General features: G+C 38.2%; 2 protein-coding genes across 11 annotated transcripts in view; both read right to left on the bottom strand.

Moving 5' to 3' along the window:
- The window catches only part of sntg2 (syntrophin, gamma 2), a 112752-nt gene extending 100738 nt beyond the window's left edge, over positions 1-12014 (bottom strand). For 4 of the 10 annotated variants that reach the window (XM_051078223.1, XM_051078222.1, XM_051078224.1 and 1 more), the window contains exon 1: positions 11514-11983. In XM_051078223.1, coding sequence (XP_050934180.1) covers positions 11514-11582 — 69 coding nt within the window. In that variant the 5' untranslated portion in view covers positions 11583-11983. Of the gene's footprint in view, positions 1-11513 lie in introns of all 10 variants that reach the window. The other 6 variants (XM_051078220.1, XM_051078219.1, XM_051078221.1 and 3 more) reach the window with 4 other exon arrangements.
- Positions 12015-24443: 12429 nt separating this feature from the next.
- kiaa1109 (KIAA1109 ortholog) overlaps positions 24444-25546 on the bottom strand; it is a 69337-nt gene continuing 68234 nt past the window's right edge. The window contains 1 exon segment of the mRNA XM_051077932.1: positions 24444-25416. Coding sequence (XP_050933889.1) covers positions 25200-25416 — 217 coding nt within the window. The 3' untranslated portion in view covers positions 24444-25199.

The following is a 25546-nucleotide window of genomic DNA, read 5'->3' as shown; positions in this document are numbered from 1 at the left end:
GGCTTCCACACTGTAATTTACACTGTGTACAGCTGACCAGATCTCACAGGATATCTATAGTGTATTTGCTTTAAGCACAAAACAGAGAGGGGAGTGCTGCTCTGCTCCAGCAAATGCCACAAGTACCAACAATATTTTTACAACAGGAAGCAACAAGGAAACAAGATTCAAGAGAAATGTCATGGTTTTTAGAAACAGTAGCACCTCTAAGCACCTCTGCTGTGTGACAGCAGCTGCAAACTGTCTCAACCATCATCTCAACTGTTTATAGTGACTGTACCAAGGTACCACAGTTGTGGCTCCAATGGGAAGGGGGTAAAGTACACTTTTCAGAGTTGAAAGAAGTGAATCAGAGAGAGATCTTACTTGGCTTGGTACAACTGAAATGGAGAAAAACACTGTATATGCTCAGTGGATCATGAGCACCAGGATGCTTTTTTTCCCTAGGTGGAAATCGCTGTTAAGAGTCATTCTTATCGACTATTTCAGTAAGTGCCACATTCCAAGTTCACTGGAAATGAAGGCACTGCTGTCAGGACCACAGCACCCTACAAGTGCACTAAGGTTCAGCCCACAGTACATTTTCCCTGTAGAGAAAGTATTTCCAGTAGAAATACAGATACTTTTACCAGGTCCTAACTCCATTACCTAATCTTGAGGCCTGTCTTAAAGTAACAGGGCTGGGGTTTGCAGCATTTTATCAAATCCAAACGCCTTATCAAATCTAATTAGGATTTTTCCTCTTTCGCAGGTAACTAAAGTTATAAATAACTAAATTTAAAAGATTCAATTTAGATCTGTAATCAACTTTTGTTGTTTGAGAAGGCAGAAGCAGTTTTTAGTGGAAGGCTAATTAAAGTTAAATCTGTAGCTGCAATCTGTAAATTAGAGAAGCAGCAGAAAATTTGAAAAGTTGATTAGATCTAACACATTGAAGTAACAGGTGTAGCCTTATTACTTTACACACTGTATATTTTATCAAGCACTTGCTCCGAATACTTGAGATACCAGTGCCCAACTATTCAGCTGATAATCTAAAAATATTGATGTATAAGTTTAACTTCAAGATTCCCTCTAAAGCTGTCATGACATGATCAGAAACCACCTTCATTTCTTTCTTCTCAAAGATTAAAGGAAAAATATGACGACAATGTCCCCATCCACAGGGCATGAGCGGTCACTGAATGGTTTGATGAGTATGAAAATTATGTGAATCATATGCTATGGCCTTTGCAATGACCAGATCTTAACCCAACTGAACACCTATGGGGGATTTTGGACCAACACGACAGTAGTCTCCACCAACATCATCAGAACAAGGGCAGAGATATCTTTTGCTCTGGCAGCTTGTGGTGGCCCAGGACCTTACTAAATTTGTCACCAACCTGTATATGTCATGTAAGTGAGCAATGCGGGCTGGGCAGCTAGAAAGTATTAATGTATTCATTCATCGCCACTCTGTTGGTCTTGTTGAAAAGTATTTTTCACTGACTGAAAATAAAACTTGGCAACTTTATTTTATTTATTAAAAAATTACAGTTATTTGCTACAGCTGATTTAATCTACCTAAATTTTCCATTTTTACAATTTAAAGTGAGAGTCAGCACCAGCTAAAAATGAGAATGACGTTACTTGAATGTTAAAACTGCTCTTTACCAATAGAGATTCGTTTGTAAAGGTAAATTTTACATATCTGACCAGAAACTAGACCCAAAAAACATTATGTCGAGTTTTGTGGTAAGAAACTACTTGTAATATTCAACTTAATGTTCCTATAGTCTCTGAAATATAGAAATTTTTGCCCTGGACCCCCCAAGTGAGTTTATCTGGCCATATGTCTAATTAATCAATGTTAAGAATGACTGTTCTGGATGACACATAAAGTCATGCATGTAAGCCTCCCTGAAAAGTATTTTCACTTGTGCAATTGCTTCTAGATAATATTCAAAATAGCTGTGGCACTTTACTAATGTGCTGATTAGGATGTAGGTTATTTCCCTTTGCTACAGACCAATCAGGGTGTCTGAATTGTAGAATGGTGCACTGTACACTAAAAAATTAGGTGTTCTCTGGTACAGGACATTGGTTTATACTGTATATTTGTAATTGCTTGATTGAAATCAAGCAAGCCTGGAAACACTTTAAAACTGTCAAAATAAATTCATTTCACAGGTCAGTGGGAGCAAAATGAATCTTTGAGGGGATGGAGAGTCAAACATTCAAAATAGAGAAAGCTACCGTAGCTTATTTGCACCATTCACTTTTATTTAACTTTCTCTGTTTAAGTACAAACTGCTTCACAAAAGGTGGTTTGCCTTAGGCAGCAGTCAATGGTACAAATAGGTCTAATAAACTGTGTGAACTTATTGGCCAATTAGTGACCTAGCTAAGCTAAAAAGCTAACAGTGAGTTAGAAAGTTCATTAGCTGAGAGAGTTTTATTTTCCCTCTTTAATAATGAATGAAACAGTGTGAAATGGTAAACAGAGCAATAGAGAGAAAACAGAAGGTCTATAGCTATTGAGACCAACTAAAGCTAAAAGTTTGCTCAGCAGCTAGAGCAGGTTGCCAACCAGCCCTGCGGGTAGTCACTAACTCACCAAGCTTCTGGACCAATTTCACATGAACTGGCAAATGTCACTTTATAGTGTGACTGCGCTTTAGTCTGCACGACTGTATTAATTTATAGAAAAACTAATAGAAGCTAAAGTGGAAACCTAATTGAAAATCCCATTGACATTCTTAATTTGTAAATCCACCTTTGGAAAGGTTGTTTAATCAATATTCATGTTTTAGGTCCTTTAATGGACATTATTACCCATAAGCTCTAGATGTTCATGGGCTAAACATTTGAAGAGGCAAGTCCATGAGCGAATCGTGGAGTTGTGGTTCACTTTGAAAGAGAGCAATGGTGATTGAAACTGCCATGTTTGTGGGAGCTATAATTGTTGTTACTTTGTTAAAATGACAGGTTTCAATTTCTTTTAACAGCTGCTGCAGTGGAGCTGATTTGTCTTCCAATGTAGACAGTAAACCCAAGGAACATGTTTAATTTTTTCAGACAGAAAGAAATGTTAAAGACGCTAGTAAAAGAGAGAGCCCAGACGAGATGTCATGAATTCAGTTCTCTATAACATACACTACCATAATAAACCAGGGTTCACCCGCATATATTAGTAGCTCCAACAATTCTGCCACCTCGATCTCTTATGTCTGATATGGAGATAGATGACATTTTAGCTCAGTTTAACTGCAGTGGAAGAATACTTTCCAGACACTGATAACCTTGAAAAACTCCACAACTGTCAAGCAACACACATACAGGGGTGTACTAGTGATACACAGACATAGCCGGCAGCCAGAGCTCAGTGCAACACTCTCCAGATGCACACGTTTTTCTCAAACATCTCACCAAACCTGCATATTAACTGGAATGTAACAAAGAAAAATTCTCCCCTTAATCCAGTTACAGCCATCCCCAGTGAATCACCCTTTAGTTCCATCAGTTCAGTTTAACATTAACAAACCCCTCACCATGGATTCTATAAAGTTTCAGCCATGATTCATGAGTTTTGATCAGTGGGACTGTCTCTGGGCCAAAGCCACACATCATTCCCAATTTTCTCTCTGTGGCAACAGGCCAGACTACAATAAAACCACATCCATCTGAACCTAGAGGTAGTTAATGAGGATGAAATATTGATAGGGCTGAAAAAAATCAAACCAACGCCCACACCCTGAACAATCTAAATGATTTAACTATATACTCCAACAAGAAAAATTACCAACTGCACCAATTAATAACTCATAGTTTTAGAAACTGAATGGTCTCATTATGATCAACTAGTAAGCTTGGAGTCAAGACATTTTGATACAGCCTCAACATCACCACAACAGGTTTTTTTTTTTTTCAGATGGGAAATATCTGAGCGGTGTGTATGATCAGCCTCAGATAATGTTTGCAGGTGTCACAATCACTTCTTTTGTCGAGCTGCGCACTTTCATCTGGATCCTTTTAAGATCTTCAAATTTAAAAATCAGACTCAGATTTAGGAGACAGGATGAAAAGCAAACCCCAGCACTCTGTTCAGCTTGTCCTCTTTTCTGAGGTCAATTAAAACTACCCTGGGGTTGTGTCAGCAGTGAAATAGCTATTACAGCTACACAGGAATGTCAATTTATGACCTAAATTTACCTGGGATTTCTTTCAGAAAAGTTATTTTTAATCATGAATTATCTTAGAAATTCAAGCTGAGCACTGCAAGTTGGAGCTGAGAGTTATTTGCTGTATTTATAACAACTACCAGAAAAAGATGGATAAAGGGCACATTCTCATTCATTTACAATAGCTGATATGCAGACAGGTCTTGCTTCCACAGTAAAAGTGCAAGCACACATATTTTGCAAATCACGAGCTTGCATTTTTGTCAACATCCACATTTCTTAAGTTGCAAACATGCACGTTTGACGAATCATGCTAAACTGTGGCAAATTTAACTCTTGTTGGCTAATACCAACATGCAATGCTGCCTGGCAGCTTTAAAGTAAAAAGGTTAAAATTATTAATGGATTTTCCAAAAATCCATTAAAAACAGCCCAGAGATACAACTACACTGATAAACATAATCCATCATTTTAAATGAGACAACTTTGGTCATTTCTCCTCACATGGCTTTACCACGCTGCTAATTACCACATTTAGTGGGAATATTTTTACTTCTTTCAATCAGGATGCACTCTTACCAAAGAGTGGTAGCAACAAGGAGGTAAAAATAAATATGTAAAACTGTCTCCACATTCAGATACCACTGGATACACCTACTTTAAATACCACCACAATGATTGTGCCTTTTTATAAGGTTGTATGAGAAAAAGTCACAAGTCATCTAATTTACAGTGATGGATTATGTTCATCAATGCAGCAGCATGTCTCCACACAAGCTGTTTTTAATGTATTTTTGAAAACAGCAGGAGCTTATGACTCATACATTCTGGGTAAACCTGCAGCGGCTTCTGACTGTGGTACAGTAAATACACAGTGCATGACTCCTACAGACTTACACTGGCGTTATAGTTGAAGCAGTACGAATAGGTTTCACTAGCAATTTCTGTCTGTGACAATATCACTAAACATTAGGACCTTTTTAATATTCTTTAGGAAAGATATTTTCATGACCAAAATTTCTAACTTATAATACATCATACAACATTAATGTTTTTACCATAATCAGCTGAAAGTACAAATCAGAAATAAGTAAAAATAGTACAGGAACTTAAACAACTAGCTCAACACTTATCCGCTTCCTTGCAGAGAACTATATAAGGGGACTGATACCACTCTCTTGTCTGTCACTATGAAGCTAGTTTGGCTGAGAATTAGAAAAAAAAAAGCTGTTTTAATAAGTTCACCAACAATTGGAGGCCAATGCATATTTGTCTGAACAGAGCGACTAGAAATGTAAGGAAGGGATTTGCAGGAAAGCAACTAGCCGTGTAATGATGTGGGAGTTCAGTTCTTCATGGCAAATGTGGTTGTTTGATGTTTTTATGGCACAAATCCTACTTTAAATTATTCTCTGAGTAAATTACCTTATATGCATTAAGAAGATAATTTCCCTATGCATCAGTAAATCCACTGTGCGCAGTACCACGCTGTATGTCAATATCCAGCAAGGTCAATAAACTGTAGCTGGGATGGAGCTCTCCTCAGATGTACCGAACTCACAGAGATGTGGCATTGTACATCTTCCGCAATCATCCTTGTTCAATCTTCCACTCAGAGTGGCTCCGTGGGGAATCAAAACCACTTGATGTATTTCCTCTCTATTGTATATTCATTGTTTGAATAGGCTTGTCTCACAGAGCTTTACTGCTCAAATACCAGCTCGTCTGACTGTGTGATAGCCTCCGTTTCCCCAAATCCATCCAACATGTGAGAGATTATTGCATGTGGGCATGACAGATAACAACTAGATGAAGGAAATCAGTTTAGCTAGTCCTCGGATTTTCTAAAAATGTACCTTTATTTTTGATATTAGAGTAAGTATAATGCACATGTTGTTTTGTTTCAATACAGATATAACTGAGTAAGGAGTGCTTGTTGAACAAAGCAGTCAGGAGTCTGGTTTGAGTGGGAGTTGGATGTTCTTATGTTGGCACTATGGGAGGAGTAATTTGGGGTGAATGTAGATTTTGAGGAACTAATTTAGGACTGTTTCCAAAATTATGTTATTCCCATTTCAAGGACAAATTCTCACTTAAACAACTATTGCTTTTAGTGTTTTTTTTTCTTTAAAGTGCAGTTGTCTGAAGCGATGAGAAAAGCGTCCACAATAATCCTCTATCAGCTGGTAAAGGGACAAGGTAGATTTCTTTATATCTCGCTTGGAAATGAATGGGGACATTAAAATGCATAAGTTTCCTGCCTTGAATCTAAATAAAAATGCTAATGAAACGCTGTGGGTATTAATAATGCAGAGGACGAGTTTCCTTTTATTTGCTAAGGAAACATTTCAAGAAAGGTTCCAAACTGTGACAGCACAACTTGTTTTGATGTATCAGGATTTATGACACTACATATCCTCTTGACATTTTAAAAATTAAAACACCACCTAATTAAGACTTTAATTACTGCCTGGTTTTGTAGTTAGTTGAATAATGGAATATGACTGTGCATAATACTGTATTATATATGTGTATCTTTGCACTTCCTACAGGGACTAATTATAAGCTTAAAAAAAGACTAATTTATGATATAACACTGGAGTCTGCCCTTTGGCCCATTTCATAACTCTCGTGGGTTCCTCCTGTCATTAGTTCATATGCCATAAGAAGATTAAAGCAGAACTGTGGAGCCATCTGACAGGAAATGATATCTATATATAATGATTTTGTACAGCATTACTAAACATTTAATACAGCATGAAGAGGAAATGCTTGAAGGCTGAAACAACATGTGCCATGTGTTTGCATTCTTACTCTAGGGTCATTAAATTACACTATTCGTTTTGAAGAGCCTGACTCAAATGATAGGAGGAAAATTGAATATTGTTCAGGCAATGAAAGAGACTAAGTATAACCTTTTTTAAAGAAACAGAAATTCACTTTTACAATGTAACGTCTGATTGTTTGGTGTCTTTTCCAATTACCTGAGTAGCTCCAAGGAAAATGAAAAGCAGAAGAGAATACATGTTCATGCTCCAACAGCAGTGATTTGGTTAAAATATGATTGACTTCCTGAATACAAAAGCATCGACTTTCACACTCCACTGGGGTATAATTATGCTTCTGCAGCTCCTGCCAAGAGAAACCCTCAGGCGTGTGACCACAGGGGGCTGGAAATTTTATATGACATGCATGTCACTTACTTTTTATGCCTTTAAAAGGGGACAAGCCAAAGTCTGATTGTCTGATAATCATACTGAAGCCTCTTCTGTTCAATCCCATTTGTAGTGATCTGACTTTTGGGTTGTCTTTGTTGCTTGTTCCTTCTGTAAAGGTTATGTTGACCAACAGGTCGATATCACCAACAGTCAGCACAGTCCTGTAAGGCTGAGTGTGAATAATTATTGCATCTCTGTAAATATTTTAGTTGCAATGTTGTTTAGCATATTTGCTCACATTGTGTTGACAGAGGAAGCCATCATGCTCAGGACTGAGAAATAGTTACATAGGCAAAACACAGTTCATTCAAGTTTGAGTGACATCCTGGAATTAAATTTTGGACAAACAAGTTGCACCAGCTCTTCATAAGTTTAGCCAAGTTGTAACTTAAGTGTTTACTGAGTAGCCTTTTACACATACTAAATTAAATCAGGCTGCTCCACACAAACTAGTTCTTGCTTTGATATTTGTTAATAATTTTTTACACCTCTCAATTTCCAAGTGTAACAGTTGTGTAGCTACTAAACCAAGTTGCAAAGCCAACGTTAGCTTGCTAATGCATGACCCGTTTATGCTAAAGAGAAAAAGAGATTATAGTATGGTGCATACATCTAACTCAAAAGAAAATGCTAATGTTTCTAATTACATTTCAGAAAATGACAAAGAATACCTAAAATTTTAAATGTAATGCTAATAATGTTTTGCCAAATGACCTAATAGCTTCTGCTAGGTTAGCATAATCAGATATTTCTCTCTAATTCTAAACTGTGTGAATACTACTAACTGTTTCTCCATGTCTACTTTTTTGTTGTTGTTGTTGGTGTTTTTTTTTTGTTTGTTTTTTTTTTTGTTGTTTCTTTTTGGGCTTGCTTCCTTGTTTGTTTTAAATGATGCGTCCTAAATGCATTCAGGACTGTCTACCATGCAGCTGATGAAAACCAGACATGAATTTGTAGGACCAAGAACTAATCCTTAAAATCATCACTCTCTCTGGCAAAACTGACAAATACAGTTTGAAAACTCTTCCAATAAAGCATATATATCACCGTTGTGTTGCTTGTCCAAGTAAGTCTGTCTTCTTCAACCCCGTTGTGGTGCAATAAGCCACAATGGACTCATAACTGGCCCCTCAACCAGAGGGCAGAAAACACCCACTGGCACTTGATGGTTGGTAAGAACCACAGTTGTAGTGGGTGTTTTTTTTCCTCAGCGACCACAAGAGGCAACAACGAGCCATTCCACAATTTAAAACAAACTTTGACAAGCAACAGTATTTTCACACTGTGGGGGTTTTACAAAAGAAAAGATCTCAAAAGATGAAGATTAACTGGTTTGTTTTGCACACGTACACCTGGTTAACCACCCCACCTCCATTAAAGAGCGACACATGGCCACTCCCCTGAGCTATCCTATGGGACCTTCTGGGACTCTCTCCCATAGAGTGGATGCCAAAATGGGGCTAGGTGAAACCTGATTTAGTAAATCACTAGTTTAAAACTAGCTAGTAGTTACCAAGATCTTTAGAAAGAATTTTACACACACACTTATGTAATAGATTTAACATTAGCTGACGCAACTCGAGAACCCCTGTAGCCTTTGCAATGACAGAGAATGATGTCTACAGAAAGTTACATTGTGCATTTTCAAGTTTTCACATAACAAAGACACTGCTTGAAATAAGAACGGGCTGGAGTCTCTCCCAGCATGGGTAGGCAAGAAAACATTCTGCAACCCTGCCTGTCCATCACAGCACTAATATACCCTGACGTGCAATCCAAACACACAACCAGACTGAGGCACACATACACTATAGGCACAGAGCTACTTTTACTAGAGGAATCAGTCTACTGTATCTTTACGACTGTTTAAACACCTTTTACACCAAATAGCAAGCTGCCTTTGATTCACCTCTTTCTTACTTCTCCTGTGCCCTGGATCATTGAGAATCTTAATACTAATCCTGATTCACAAACTTGATCATTTAGAGGACTACTAATATTTGTTGATATGCACCCAGTTTGCCATGGTGACAATAAAGAGGAGAATAGTGTCTTTCCAGTACTTTTATCAAACTTATCAGTGATCACTGAACTAGAGTCTGCATGTTTCAGGAAGCAAAATGTAAGATTTTTAAAGACCTTTACCATAAGCTGAATTTGAATGAAGTTAATTTCCAAAATAAAAGAATCAAGAGACAAGGCTGGCAAAACCTGTTTAAAAGGTGATGTAAATTGGCAACGGGATCCCAGGAAATAAGCTGTGTTGGGACATGACGCCCACCTGTATCTGGTAAAGCACAACAGATGCATTTTGTGTTACGAAACCTGAGTCTGGAATATTCCAAAGACAGGTATGGAGTGCAAAGATATGTAGGACGCTACAGGTACAAAGAAGCGTCTATATTTAACAGGTTTTAATATTAATTCAGCCTTAAAACTGAACACCATTACAGCCTGTATGTTTAATTGTTTAAGGACCTGCAAAATCATGACTTTAATTGCTGTAGAAGCACAATCAAGTCCATGCTCTCCACCCTGAGACTGCACGAAATGTGCATGATGGAATGAAAGCCTTACAGACATTACAGTGTTTATGGGAGAGTCTTTTGCAACAAGAAAACTCTGCTTACTGTATAATTTTAGCCATCAGTCAGTGGTAAATGGAGAGTGGGATGTGTGAGAAAACTGAACACACTCTTAAGCTGCAGGGACACAATCCCTTGAGGCTCAGGTATCCAGTTTTAAAAGCAAATGCTTTGTGAACAGAAAGTGCCCACAAAGCAGGACTCTGGGGAAAAGCAGAAATTCAAGGTGCTGTGTGTCCAGTGGAGGCAATAACAGGCCCGACCGCTGAATACTATGCAGCTGATGATGGGTCATATTTAGCCCCAGAGGATCTGAAGCAAGTATTACAAACTTTACATAAAAACGTATGACTGAAAAAGCAATGGAAGGTGTCCATGGAAAGATGTAGAAAATGTAGACTGGTAAATAAGACAAACCATCATCGTGTGTAATGCGGTTAGATTGTGTTTGGCTAAATTTTAGGCAACGCGTGATATCATATGTTGGATTTTGCTTTACACAGCTTACATAGAGGGGTTGAAAGGGTGGGGGTTTTTTTAAGGGGGGTGGTCAAAATCATTAGTTTTCTTGTTCTAGTAGGCTAACCACAACCCCCTATTAAATACAAAGCCATTAAGATTATCTCAGTATATAAATGTGCCTGTGTCTGATAAAAGGAAATAAAGGTAGTAATGGTCATAATATAATTTGGGAACCTAAACTATACAACCAGGAGGCAATACATTAATCTGGTACTTACTGAAACTGATTTATATTTTGATCACAGACACAAAGAGATTGGATACTGGTCAAACAAAATATAGCCCATACTGACCAACTCTGACGTTTAAAAAACTTCGACAAAATAAAAGTTGCACGTGTTAAGCTAATGAGTTTGTGTGTCTTTACGGCACAACCGCTGTAACCTATTAAACCACTATCAACCAAAACGCGCCCTTTAATCACATGGAGAAAACGTCACGCCTGCGTCCAGTCACAAATCTAGTAATTTGATATGTACTTGATTATCTGTCGTATTACATGACTTTTACAACAAGGCGCAGGGGCTTTAAGAAATTGGCATAGTCTTCTCGTTCATTCGGCATTAATATAACGATAAATGATGCACGATTCACCGCCGTGTTTCAACGAAATGTGTTTTAAACTTGGAGTATGCCACACATCAGTCGCACCCGCCCTGGCAGATGTAACGTTATTTTTGCGTTTTAGATGAACGGCGAATTAATTTATAAAAGTTATGAGCTGGTTAATGTAAGAGCGAAATAGTTTATCAAATGTATGCCGAACTATGCAGATGTTGCAACTTATTTGGGAAAGATTTATAACTCAAAGCTAGCTAAAGTACTGACAAGGATTTAGAAGTAAGGAACGTTCAATAGTCGTTTTTTTAGGGGTAGTCTGGAGTTCACGCTGCACATCAAAGAACAAAACGGCGTGTATGCCCTTTGTAACTGTCCCTAAACACAACACACCTCAAGAGGATTGGGTAAACTGATCCAGTGATTTAACTTCATTCAAATAAATCTTAATGAATAGGTGCACTTGCCGAAGTTGGAACCAAAAGGCTGGCGGGTCGCTCGATCTGCTCAGGTTGCTGTTTCCCGGTCACATTCATTTCCCATAAAACCGCTTTCTCTGTCCGCTGACTTCGACGAGAGTTTCTCAAGTCATTTATCCAGCAATTGACTGCAAGTGTTATTCACCGGCGTCCCGTTCAACGACAGAGGCAGACGGAGAAACCATGCCTGTGCGCTCTATAAGGCTTTTCTTTCAAATGTGAAGCTGCCTGTATCCTGCAATTACAACAATTTCTGCCAGCTGCAGGGATGAATTAGCTGCGGCGATCGTTGCTTATTTCTCCGGCTCAGCCCTGACTGTCAGCACACTGAGGCTCCTCTGCTACTGCTGCTGCTGCTGCTCATCAGTCTGCATGTCTCTCCACCTGCTGCCTGTCCTCCTATTAACCATTCCTGCGTCAAACCACAGGACATTAACCCATTCACTGTTGTTTGAATCCTGGGTGCATAATGGCGTTTAATCAGCATAAATCGTGGATATATTTATCATTTATGTATCTTTAATTAGTGCTAGGAGTGGCAGCAGCTCCAGCACTGTGGTGGTGGTGGAGTATATTACAATCAGTAAAATTACAATCAGTGCTGCCTCCCCTAAGAAACATCACCAAGATACAAAACAACAACATGAGAATCAGCACTGGGCTAACTAGAACTCAGTCTTTCATCTCTGTGTTCAGGTGAAGCTTACCAGCTTCCCTGAGCATGTTAAATCTTAATGGATACTGGCACAAATTATTTTCTGTGGACATGGAAAGGCTTAAAGGCATGGCTTGAGGGGAGCAAGCCTTTCTCTCGCTCTCTTTTTTTTTAACTGGTGGAGGGGAGATGGGTCAAAGATGATTATTTGAGCCATTCTTAACATTGACTCCTTATCACTGGCCCGAGGGAGTCAGTGCTGCTGTCTGACTCCTACAACCTTCAGACTTACTTTGGATTTTTAGGGGTATAGAAAGGTTTACACACAGAGCACAGCATATCAACCAATAACCATAACGCTGTCAGAAGCAATAGAGGCTATGAATAGAGACTCTGAAACACCTAAGTGCACACAGTATCTGAGAGATGGTTTCATTTTTTGCAAGCCTATAATTTATATATAATTCCTTTGAATTTTTTATGTTCAGGATTAGAGGGTTATGTATATCTGATGGTTACAATGATGGACTGCTACAGTGCACTATATACTACACACTATATTATCAAAAGATATCATCAGAGGATTGGAAAAGGTGTGAATGTTACGAAAGCTACTTTAGTTTCATACTTCAATGACAGACATCCACTCCCGGAATTATATTCTTTCTGATGAGATGATGTTTTAGCACTGGTTATGGATTTCAGCAGAATCTATCCCCCAACTTTCCGTATATAGTAGGCCTTGTGGAATTTGGGCTGCAGCCTTGAGTTTCAGTTACGCTAACATTTCTACAGGCAGAGCAGAGCCACAAAGGTAAAAGAAAACAGCCTTGATGTTTGAAAGAAGGCTGAAAAGTCAGAGCCAAAAAACACTGTTATATTCACCACACTAAATGGACTCCTTAAATAAAGCTGCTAACTTATTAAATCTCTAAAATGGCAAAGAAAACAAATGCGTTAATTAATGTTCAGAATACAATAACGCCTTTTCAACCTACTGCATGTGGTAAGGTCCCTTAAGAAGTGATGTACTATGTCAGTTTTCACTACTGTATGGCCTTGAACAGAAATCAAGGCAGCTATGTTGACACTAACTTTCTGTCTCAAAAGGAAAAGCAAAGAGGAACCACTAAGCTACACAAGTCACTAACACAAAGTGAACCACAGGGACACTAAATACAGCACAAAACGCCCCAGGATTTTGTTTGTAACGGGGTTGTTAAAAATGGCTTATCCACAGTGCCAGTAGTCATTTGAATGCATTCGGTTTGGTTGCTTCTTTGACCCAGTGATTCTGTTTGCGCTCTTTGACCTGGCCATTTTCTGCTTGAATTAAGGGCTTTAGGACAAAAACAATGGCAGCTTTACTCTGAAAACTCTTCAAAACAAGAAAAAAATAAGGCCATGGATGCAAACCTTCAATAAAACACATTAAGCTAACCAGCCAGCAGCAAAAAGACTGGAAATAGCCAACCTGGCTCAGTTCAAGGGTAAAAAAATCTACAAAAACATGCCTTAGCTTTGCACAAAGAACGGAAACAAGGGGAAATAGCTAGCTTGTCCAAAGGTAACAGAATTCAGGAACGGCTCTATGTTCCCAGGGTCTTATTTTTCCTGGTTATTCTCAATGATCTGTTAACACACATTAACCTTTGTGTTCGGGTCAAATTTGACCCTTTTCAAGTTAAAATATTTTACAAATAGTACCCTGCTTTATCCGTGTTTTTATTAGAACAATAACTTAGCCCCAACCCTAATATGCTGAGAAGTTTCCTCAAGTATAGGCCTAACCCTAACCCATAAGACAGTGCTAGGGAACAGAAAATCCCTTTGATGAGTTCCCACAGTAGCTGATGTCATATTAAGCAAACACGGAGCTGTGGAACATCTTTTCAGGTTCCCATTATGTACTATATAGAGCTGGGGAACATAGGATCCTGGGAGAGCACATACATAGAAATCAGGAACCACGACCCCAGGAACATAAGACCTTTTGTTATGTTCCCATCATGTTCCATATAAATCTGGGGAACATAGGACACTGGGAACATAGGAAGGCCTCCCAAAAGTCACCCACAGAGAATATTTAGCTGAGGTTTTTTGCACAAATGAAACAAACCAGATTAACATGTTCATTAGTGATCTTTAGAGGTGCTGGAAGGTGGATTATACTACAGTTGGACAGAGCCGGGTTAGCTGTGTCCCCTTGTTTCTGGTCTTTATGATACTGTATGCAAAGATAACTGACTACTGGCAGTAGCTTCATATCTAGCAAACAGATATGAGATGGCATCAATCTTTTCATCTAACTCTAAGTGAGAAAATAAATTAGTTAATTGTATTTTGCATAGGATCAAACTATTCCTTTAGAATATATGAGCAATGACACCTTCAGTTATCAAATGAGGGATGAGGGTCTTGACTGAAGTTTTTATAGTTTTGTTATCTCCAGGCAGTATATAAAACATGAATGCCAGTGTGATGTGTTTACTGTATAGTGATATCTATGTATAATGTCTACCAGTAAACCTTGTTGCATTAATCATACATTTTGATAATCAAAAGACAGAATAATCTCTTTGGATCATCTTTCTTCAGCCCTGTAAGAGTGTACAGACCTCCACAATTTAATAGTAACTTTACTGATAAGTTACCATAAGTATTAAATCTTTATGTGCTATGACTGAGTTCTAATATTCTGAGATTTATATAGTTGTTGCCTAACATTTACTCCCTGCGTCTGAGTTCAGTCTTGTTAAATCTGTAGTTCAGACTTTGGTGGTAAGATGTCTGTATTTCACCCAAACATTTCAGCAGTTGAAACTTTTTAATATGAAGTTTTTCCCTTAGAGTTCCCTTATCATGAAGGGAAATGATATTCCAGTATGATGTACTTCTAGCATCTGGTCTCACTGTGTGGAAAAAAAAAAAAAAATGACTTCCATATGTCCGACCATCAATCAGTTATTTTTAAAGCTCCGTCGGCCCCTCTCTCAGCTGTGAGTGTATTGCTCTAGATCTTTCTCTTGCATCTTTAACTTCTGTGGGGCTTTGAAAACTTTGTGTCAAAGCTTCAAAGTGACTGCCTTTCTCTGATATTATATCTAAAAATGCTCACTTTTCTGGGGTTGTGTTTTACATAGCATATCCACTTCTAGAAATATTTCTGGTGTTGAAAATAAAACTGGCAGCCAGTTTTCTCTGGATTCTTAACTCATTCAGAAATAATTGCTGGTGGGCCAGTTTCTGCCATTTTGACCTTTATTTGACTCTGTGAGTAATGATGCACATGTTCCCTTAGTGCTGTTTTTGTTTCCACTAAATTCTAAATCAGGTGTTTGTGAGGGTGAAGTGGGAACATCTTGCAGATGCCTCTTTTAAACTTTTCCTCCAGAGGTAGCAGGTAGGGAGAACTTGTGATTTTGACAAGAAATGCGTGTCTGAAACTTTTTAGTCTAGTTTGTGAGAAATACCCAGAACTAGGGGCTGCCCTGATTAAAGCATCTAGTGTATCCATGAAAGTGAATTTAGGTGAAACTCCTGTTTTAATCCCCCCTATTTCTTAGCACAGCCTTTGTGTGGCTAAATTCTTTGCTTGGCATTAAGGACGCTGCTGTAAATTGGTTCAGCTTCTATCTTTCTTGTACTGTACAACCTTTTCTGTTCAAATTGGAAACTTGTCAGACAGTAATCCTCTGCAGACAATAACAGGGGCAGGGTTCCTTAAAGTTCAGCCTAAGGTCTTACACTTTCTTCCATTCTCGCAGTCTCTCTTTGTTAAATTTTTTCTACAAGTTGCCTCGTTTTCAAATCTTACCAGAAAGTGGACACACTGTCTCCTGTACTTAAAGATGCATCATTTCACAGTGTGTTTTGTTCTTTTGTATGAGCACATTCTACACATTCATGCTCTTAAACTTAATTTTCAGTCCTTAAAGTGCATCATCTTGCCTAACAGTGCCTTGTTTTTTTACAGGCATAAGGTGCTTGTGTGCATGAGTAAATTATCATTTCAGTCCAGGTCCTTGTTTTTTTTTTCCATAAATGTCTGTTACTCATAGAATCAAAACATAATCTGCACATATATTTAGGGTAAGAAAGTTTTGTGAATCACATGTGACAGCTGTCTTTAGCAAATGTTGTCTTTGGCAAATTTACATTTATCTGCTACTTAACCCAAATAAGCCATTCTTGAAGAACACTTTTCTGACATCAATTTCACAACAGTGTGCTACGGTAGCTACAACAGTGGTCAATGCTAACACTTTGACAATGCTTACATGCTGATGTGGGATAATGTCTACCAAGTTCATCATTTTTGTTTAGTGTGTCAGCATGCTAACATTTGCAAATTAGTGTTAAGCACAAAGAACAACTGAGGCTAGAAGGAATGCTGTTAGTTTTACAAGTGTGTGTCATAAAGAAAAGTAATTGGACAAACTGACATTTTGATACTGCCTGACATTGCCCCACAAAGCAATGCTGTTAGCATGGCTCATAAAAAAAAAATCCATATTCTCTTCTTTTACACTAAGCTAACCCTTTATGGTTAGGAGAGTTGGATATTCCTCTGTACTGCCCTACAGTCCAAGGGCAAATCGCACTAACTACATATTTAATCAATACTGAGTTATAACCTGTAGCTTGTCTGACTTTCTGACATCTTTTTTTTTTTTTTTTTTTTTTTTTACAATATTAACAATAGTACACAATAGAAATGTGTAATTTGGTGATTACTTACTTCACTCTCCACCACAGTCAGACAAAAGCTAACTAGACACATCAAGTGAAAGCTGTAAATAGTACAGTACTAGCTTTGAATTAAAGCTAAGTTCAATTACTGATATTCTACTCTTAGTTGTTATCTGCAAATATAAATGTGGCTATTCACTCTGTTAATCCACAAAATGAAGTAGTGTAGCAGCTAAATCAGTTCTGTTTGCATGGTGAATGTGATTTGGTGTGGTAAAGCTACCTTTAAACCACATTAGCCCACTTCAAGATATTAAATTGAAAATATGTATATTAATAGCACAAAACTTTGCAGAAATACTGATTCATATAAGTTAAACAATGAAGACAACAACATCAATTAAAATTATCCAAAGGTAGGCATATTTTAGGGTATTATGTGATTTTTAGGTAAAATGATCACCCTAAAAATTTTAAATATTACAACCATTTGATCTGTTTTACAGTTTGTTGTCAAGCCTGAAAACCTAAAGCCCTTTTTCTCAGCTCACTTTTTCTACAGTCAATGCACTCTGTCTTTGTGGGGCAGTATATCTGAGTTAAAAATCTGAAAAAATTGAAACTTGGGTCACAAATCAATTGAAATATAGTTTAGAGACAAGTGTAACTCTCTTTATGCCTGTTTAAGTCAAATGCCTCTCCAGCATCTGGCAGCTGACAGGGCTATAACTGACGCTAACAGGAGAAATCATCTCTCCATTTCCCATTAGTTCCATTATTGATAGGTGTTTGTCAGCACAGATGGATTGAGTGGCTTCCTGCGGAGCTAAAACACAACCACGAACTCATGTTGCTCTCAATTCATGTCTGCCTTGGGATTTTTGTCATGTGTCATCCTCCCTCTCTGTCTCATCTTTTCTTTTCTCCCTCCAACCTAAACTGTTACACACAAAAAATAACCTTTAAAAACACGTATCTTTTTTCACTGACCTCACCAGGCCTTACAAGCTGACGTATTCCTGAGCAGGCAGTTCTGACAAATAATAAACTAAACTTTAGACTAAAGTGTACAACATTTTCACCACAAGGACACATACTGTTTGAATAAATGTCAAAAGGAACTTTCTCTGTGGATTTTACATAATGAATGGCTTCTTTGTTGTATCCCCTTTTTCCCCTGTGGAATCATATTTTCTATATCTTTTGTCATGGTGTTCATGGTTTTATACCTTGATTTTCAAAGTGCTGTTCAAATAGAAATAAAAGTTATGACCTACAAATAATGTATAACCTCAGGAATCCAAAACCTTAATAAAGTTTATTGTTGTTCCATAAACGTAGAATGGAAATCAACCATTGCTGAGGGAAAAGTTAAAGAAAAGTGTAATAAAATGTCTGCCTCCAAGAATAATACAGATCTATCATTACTCTCGAAATAAATTGTCAATACATTGCTACCCACTACCCAGACTATCCTCTAAAGATGATTTTCTGTGTCAGTCAGTGCTACACAAAAATAGGCCTGACAACCACATATTACAGATGACCTTTGAATCTCCAATTATAAAGTAAACCAAAAAGGTCACAACTAAAGGTCAAAATGAAATTCTTTATCATTTTTTTTTTCAAAGTGGGTTACGTAAAAGGTAGGAGTTTTTTCTGCTTTAAAAAAAATCCTTTTCTTATATGACATTCAGTAGCTGCTGTCACCAACTATAAATTGATATTTTCTATGCACAATAGAGACGCATACAGTTTTATTTAAATGCATTTCCAAGTGGGAGCTTGTACTGTTCGGGGACAGGCAGACAGGACCTGGAATTGAGCTCTGTGGGACTTTTTAGGGAGCTGTGTGTCTCTGAGAGATGAATTGTCCAAAAGACAAAGGCCTATTAGAAAGATGGGATCTGAGGCAGCTCAGTGCTGAGCCAGATACCCACCTTAGTGCTTAAGTGAGTCGATTAAAATTGCATGATCAAATCTCAATGCTGCACTGAGGTCTAAAAGAATTAAGACTGAGTAATTTCCTGGCTGCATCCATTTTTTTTTTAGTTAAGCAGGGACAGTCTGTGTGCCCTGGGGTCGACGGAAAATCCAAGGATAATTTTCTCAAAACTCTTAAAAGCCTTATGTGAGTTCTTGTTGACCTGCAGTCTGTACTTACTGCCATTATATGAGTTCTCAGAGAGATCCTGAATCAAAAAAAAAAAAACAAAAAAAAAAAACACAGTGTTCCTGCACATTTAATATTGACTCTAAAGGCATTATTCAGAGCTGCTTGATTGAAAAGACACCATAAAGGAGCTAATATAGTATCAGGCAATGGCAAAGGTGAACATCACTATCTTCAGTCTTAATCAAGTGTATTCAAGTCTATTGTTTTTTAATTACCCTTTTAAAAGTGGTGATTAGCCCATAAGGCTGTTAATGCAAATAGTTGTAAGATGAAACACCTCACGTCTTTGTTTACATAAATCTGAATAATCATGGGTCACTGAACAAGCGAGATAGCAGACATATCTAAAGGTCCCTTTGTGCCTAGAGAAATGTTTAACTAAAACTCCAGCCTGGATGAATTAATAAAAAGTCAAAAGTAAAAAGGCTTTGTGAGGTTGAAACCACAGCTGACACACAAAGATGTGAAGTTAATGCTTTTTACTTCATTTTATTAATGAATGAATCTGTACGACATTTGCCTCTGAAGATTCATGCACCGAGCCTTCGTAGCACCCTGGTTACCTTGGCTGAAATTGGCTTTTGCAGACTACAATTCAAACCTCTGTGTGTGTGTGTGTGTGTGTGTGTGTGTTTCTCTGGAGATGAAGCCGCGTCTGTGCCGGCTGCGGTTTGTTTGGGTGAACCCACAGACGTTATCTCTCACTGCCAGAGATAAGTCTGACAAGTGCCACAGGTGAGAGCGGTCAGTGGTGTGGTACGCCTTCTGGTCCTGAAGCCGTGTAATTTTCTCAAAGAATCGACTGGTTTGAAACATTCTGTGCCAATACTGAGTGTGTGCAGATGCAGAGTGACTGGACTCAGCTTAGTACAAAGTAAACTACATGAGTTGGATTGCCATTCTCGGCTGCTGCCAGCTGTTTCACAATACGTAGCTTCAATGACAGTTCTGGGTAGGTGGCATATAGAGGCATCCAGCAGACACAGAACAACATAACAATTGGCGATAATGTGTTTAAAGGTAGCATATAGTTATCAGCTGGAAACAGCTGTCTGTTGCAGCTGGAAACAACACTGATGAGAGCAGTGAGACTGAACAAAAATGGTTGCAGGCAGTAAAACCAAAACAACAAGCTAAAAGATGCTAGAATGCTCCACAGAGCTGATGCAGTGATAATTCTCCATGCTTTAAGTGACACCTACACATACATTAACTGATTTTTTAATTAATTAATTTATTTATTTATTTGGCCTTCCAGGTCCAGTGCAACAACCTGTAAACACCAGACATGACATAGCATTAGCATTCATTTTGAGTCATGTTTTGTGGCAGCCTGATGAATGTAGGTGCAGTATTCCCTCCTCTTTTAGCTCTGACTGAATCTTCACTTAATCCCGAGGGAATTATCTGCGACTTTAGCCACTAAATGCTCCACTATTGTTTGTTTGCCTGTTAGAGCTGGGCAGGAGGAGTACAATGGGTTCATCAGAGTTTTTCTGAAAACAGCACCCTGCTGCAAAACAGTAATTCCAGGATGACCTAACATATTAACTGGTGCACCTTTAAACCAGCATGAATTGACTTTCTTGGCAACTTGGGGCAAGAACAACAAAACATTTATCATGCAGCTGATATTGTGACGGTGGCAAAACAGTTGCCTGAATACAACATTAGCGTGAATTTCTGTCTTTGTCTATGTCAGCTACAGCGGACAGTTGTTAAAAGGAGAGGGAATACTAGACTTAAATTTGCCAGGTCAGCAGGAGCATGACTCTAAATGATTGCTATTTGCTACATATCTGATGAAAGTCACTCTTTACTAACATGGTGATTTTATGTCAGTGTTTTCAATCGTTTCTTAATGACCATGTGGTCAAAGAAGGTAATATAGCTTTAATTTAAAAAGATAAAAGATGCTAAAAACCTGCATAGAGCTGATTCGAAATGCAACAGCAGCTCTCACTTTACACAGTCATTTAATCAAATGCAGCTTTAAATACTCAGACAAGTAGATGGTCCACTGCTTCTGCTGCACTCATTGAGAAAAGCTGTGTTTCCACACGATGTGACGGCCTTTAAACTGCTGGTTAGTTGGCCAGAGATTGAACTTGCTATCTTGGCATTAGCACAGAAGCACCATATTCAATCTAGCAAACATGAGAGAGCTGCAGCAGCTGCGGCAGATGTTCATGGTGAGGAGGTTCAGACAACATAGCGGTCAGGGAGGTCACCACCAAGTGAGAGAGGACTCTAATATTCTGTGTGGAAGTGTTTCACAGCTCATCCACAGAATCACTAACTGAGCGCTTGAGAAACAGTCACATTCAGACCATTATACTAACTACCAGCTTCTCCTTTCAACACTTCAACCATATTGTTACACTGCATTATTAAATCGAGGTAAAGCTGATGAAGTGGAACAAGCAATTAGAAACTCAATCAAAAAGTAGCTCAAATCTCAGTCTGCTCATTTGTATTAAGACAGTTTAGTTGCTGTACATCATAAGGGCGCTCAGTGGTATTCAATTGAATGCAGTTCAGTCTTTATTGTCCCACATGGGCACATTTCTGTAGGGCAAGGTATAGAAGACAGCTTTGGAGAGGTTTCAAACACTCATAAAGGTATCATATCTCGTCTGCTCTTTTCTATCCATCATTAGGCTAATGAGGACTTTCATAACAGGGTAATGATTTGAAAAAGATGTGAAAAATATTGCTCCCTAAAAAGCAATTTTCTGGAACTGGTCGAATAATTAGTTTTGTTAAGATAATAGATAATTCATATTCAGTGTGTTCCTTGTGTAGGTGTATTTTAGATCCAGAACAAGGGATGAATCTTTTTGAAAAACGTTCTTATGTATAAATTAAATACACAGCAATAAGTGTGTTTTGAATAAGTGGTTAATACCTCTGTACCTTTGCCTTTCTTGTATTTTTTTTTTTTTTATCACTATCACTATCTATTAAGCTTGTATCTCAGTCCAGCTTTAGCCTAAAGGTAGCTGGACTTTCTAAATAATGTTCTAATAAAACTGAATTAAAATATTCAAAATATAGTCAGGGAAATATTTACTAATGTAAATAAATTTATTGATGTATGTTTGCTTTCTTGCAGAGAATGAAATGGTTAAACAAGAAGATTGGCACTATTTTCATATCTGTCCAGTATGTATAAGGCAGCCAGCAGCCAGTTAGCTTAGCTTAGCATAAAGCCTGAAAGCAGCTACCTTAGCTCTGTTTAAAAGTTATGAAAGGTAAAAAAAAAAAGACTTATTGTGGGTTAATGGGGGTTTGTGTGCTACTTTTCTTGGCTAAGTGCACAAAACCTGTAAAATACTTTAGTTTTACACTTCACTTTTTGTATGAATTTAATAAATGAGATACAGTGTGTTAATTTGTGAGGTTTGGAAAGAGTCAGACTGTTTCCAGTATTTATGCTAAGCTATGCTAAGCTAAGCTAAGCATCTTCTGACAATAGCTTACTATAACAGACATTAGGGTGGTATAAATCTTATCCTTGACCTCCTCCTTAACCTTTCTTTCATGTGGATAATGATGAAGTGTGTAATGGGTCTATTTTTTCTCCTTTTATTTATTTATTTATTTTCATATGTGCACATTTTTGTGTGGTTCAAAGTTTAAAAGGCTTTTGACCAGATTTAAAACATTTATGATATCCTGACAGTTGAGTTTCTATCTCTGTCATCTTCCTGCTAATGAATGATCTTCCTGCTAATGAAGGCTTTCATTCTGTAAAGAGAATATGCATTTTTCCTAACATTCCATAAAGGAAACTATCAAAAGCTCAACTTGTGTCTGGTTCACTTCAAAGCCTAAAACCCCTTTATGTTAAAAAAAAAATTGAATTCTGCAAATAAAATATTTAAATGTTTTTTAGCATGCCCTTCTAGCCTACCTCTCCTACATTATAATTAGCTTCTCATGATGTTTTACAATTAATGCCTGGATCATATGCTATCAGATTTCCTTGACTGTATGGTCCAGAGCTCATTGGAGACTGTCCAAGCACAGTTTGATCGCAGGGCGGGAAGGATGGAGGCAGGCAATTTATGACGTTCAACAGCTGTGGCCACTTCATGACTTTTTAATGTTTTCTATTCTGTTTCTATTTTATAATGCAGCAGCAGGACAGTACACTATAGGGAGCCGATGGAGTTCAGCTTGTGGGATGACTGGCTTTTGACTCCATCTACTGGTCACTCACTTGGCTCTCATGTTAATATGTGTTTACTGTAGCTCTATGAAGTGAAAGAAATGAAAGAAATACAGTGCAGCGATATGTAAAATAGGAATCACTTCAAAGGAATTTGTGTGCAGCAGGCAGAATAAAAATCAAAAATAATGTCCGGCCCAGGCGAGCAAGAGCAAAGACTTGAGTGCGCTCTCACACCGAGCTGTCTGGGTTTCCCCAGGTGACACTGCTGTAATCTCACAGCAGACATCACAGAGGAAACCCACAGTTCTCTTCCTCTCCACAGTGCCACCGCGCTCTCCTTCACCCGCCAACGCACCATCAAAAATGCAAAACCATGGCATGGAACCAAAAGTGGAACATGGCTCTTGGTGAGAGGGGATATCACAGTGGAGGAGATTAGTGCTGGTGGGTGGGGGGCTGGAGGGGTGGGGGTCTTACAGTCAGAGTACTGTATTAACAAAACCCCGCGGTGAGCACAGCAGGCTTTTTATGGATTGGTGGGTGAGGTTTTCTGACAAACATTGGAGGAAACTGGTGGAAGTTGTTATAAATTACTGACTGAATCTTGTGCACTTACAACATGCACTCATTAATTGACCTAAAAACCCAGCACAAAAACAAATTACTGCCAGAAGAAAGAAAACTTACTGCTGGTGCCATTAAAGCTTTGATTCAAACAATATGGAAAAAAAAAAAAAAAAACACATAACGCATTCCCAGTTAATTAAAGCTTCATTTGAAGTTCTAAACACCTGGCACACAAAGTAATTCACCTCACGGGTTGGAAAATGAGCAGTATAAGCCATGGTGGCCAACAAGTGCCAACTTCAGAAACTAAATGTCATTAAAGGGGTTCAGAGCGTATCAGTAGTTTTAGTCATTGGCATGACTCAAGCTCAAAAAAATGCAGGATCCTACATTTCCCATGATGCAACCAATGGCATAATTTGTTTGACCCCCACCCCCACACCCCCTCCATGCCATTAGTTCAGTAGCATTTGACTTTCTGTCCGAGCCAGAGCCAAGATGACCCTGCTGACATCACCATGACATCATCAGGGTTATTTTTTTTCCAGACTTGTAAAATGTTTTCACCGGGCAAGTAAAAATCCTCATGGTTGGACCTGGTAAAAGTATCAGTTATACCCATCTGAACATTTCAAAATAATAGACCTGAGCTTTGTCTAAAATTGCATGGCAATATTTTTATTAAGTTAGGAAATCAACACATTTAAGAAATTTAATTATATACACTGGTTCTAATGTATGGATTAAAAAAAGACAAAAATAAGCTTGACACACCAAGCGAATACATGTTATAGACTCTGCTTTTCACATACCCATAAATAATGATCTTGGTTCAAATTATAATTACAAGTTTATGTCATCCACACAGCTGAGTGAATGATGTGCCATAACCTCCCAGTATTTATTTGTTCACCTCAAGAAAAAAAAAAAAAAATCAAGAACACTGTCACTGAACTGTTCTTAAATAATCATAAAACTACGCTATAAAATACATAAAGCATTATCTACCATGTGTTCCATGGGAAACAAAGAAAAGGCAATGGTTTAAGAAATCATTTCTCATGAAATATTGGTAAGCCTTAAAATAAACTTTCAAGCGATTTTTCAGTAAGGTCATTTACAACAGGTAAAAGAGGCAGGGTTTTTCCATTAAAGCAGTCAAATAATACTAACATTTGCTACTTTGTTCAAAATATACAGAAAATAACATCGGTGCAAAACGCTTCGGTCTGAGCCGCTAGTGGCATGCACCACAGTAAACAACTATACTGAAATTCACAGGGTTTAGCAGGTAAAATGGGCATTTTGACAAGTGCGTTGTACAGTAGTAGCTGTTGTAATACAGTAATCCAGTGTTTGTGTGACCTGTGTGAATGTAGCTCTGATTACAGTGGTACGAGTGTTTCCTCAGTGTTCCTCTTTGTCACGGCCTTTCTTCTCCTTCTCGTCCTGCAGGGCTGTGCCCAGCTTCTTGATGAGCACTGACAGCACCTTGTCCAGCGGGTCCATCACACCCCTCTGCAGCCACTTGGGAATTGTAGTCCTAGCGTGGTGGAAGCCAAGTTTCTGCAGGATGTAGTCCACACCCACTGGGTCAATCTTGCGTCCTGTCCAGGAAATGAGCCTGAAGACAGAGGAAACGTTTAGTTTGGTCAGTGCTAAATGTATTTCAGATGGCAGAGGTGAATTATTTGAAGATTATTTCAACTAAGATTGAAGAGTGTTTTAAAACTACAAAAACTAACTTGTTCTTT

This window comes from Lates calcarifer, linkage group LG19 (assembly GCF_001640805.2).
Source record: "Lates calcarifer isolate ASB-BC8 linkage group LG19, TLL_Latcal_v3, whole genome shotgun sequence".
Classification (NCBI taxonomy): Eukaryota; Metazoa; Chordata; class Actinopteri; family Centropomidae; genus Lates; species Lates calcarifer.
This window is presented reverse-complemented; position numbering and strand designations above follow the sequence as displayed.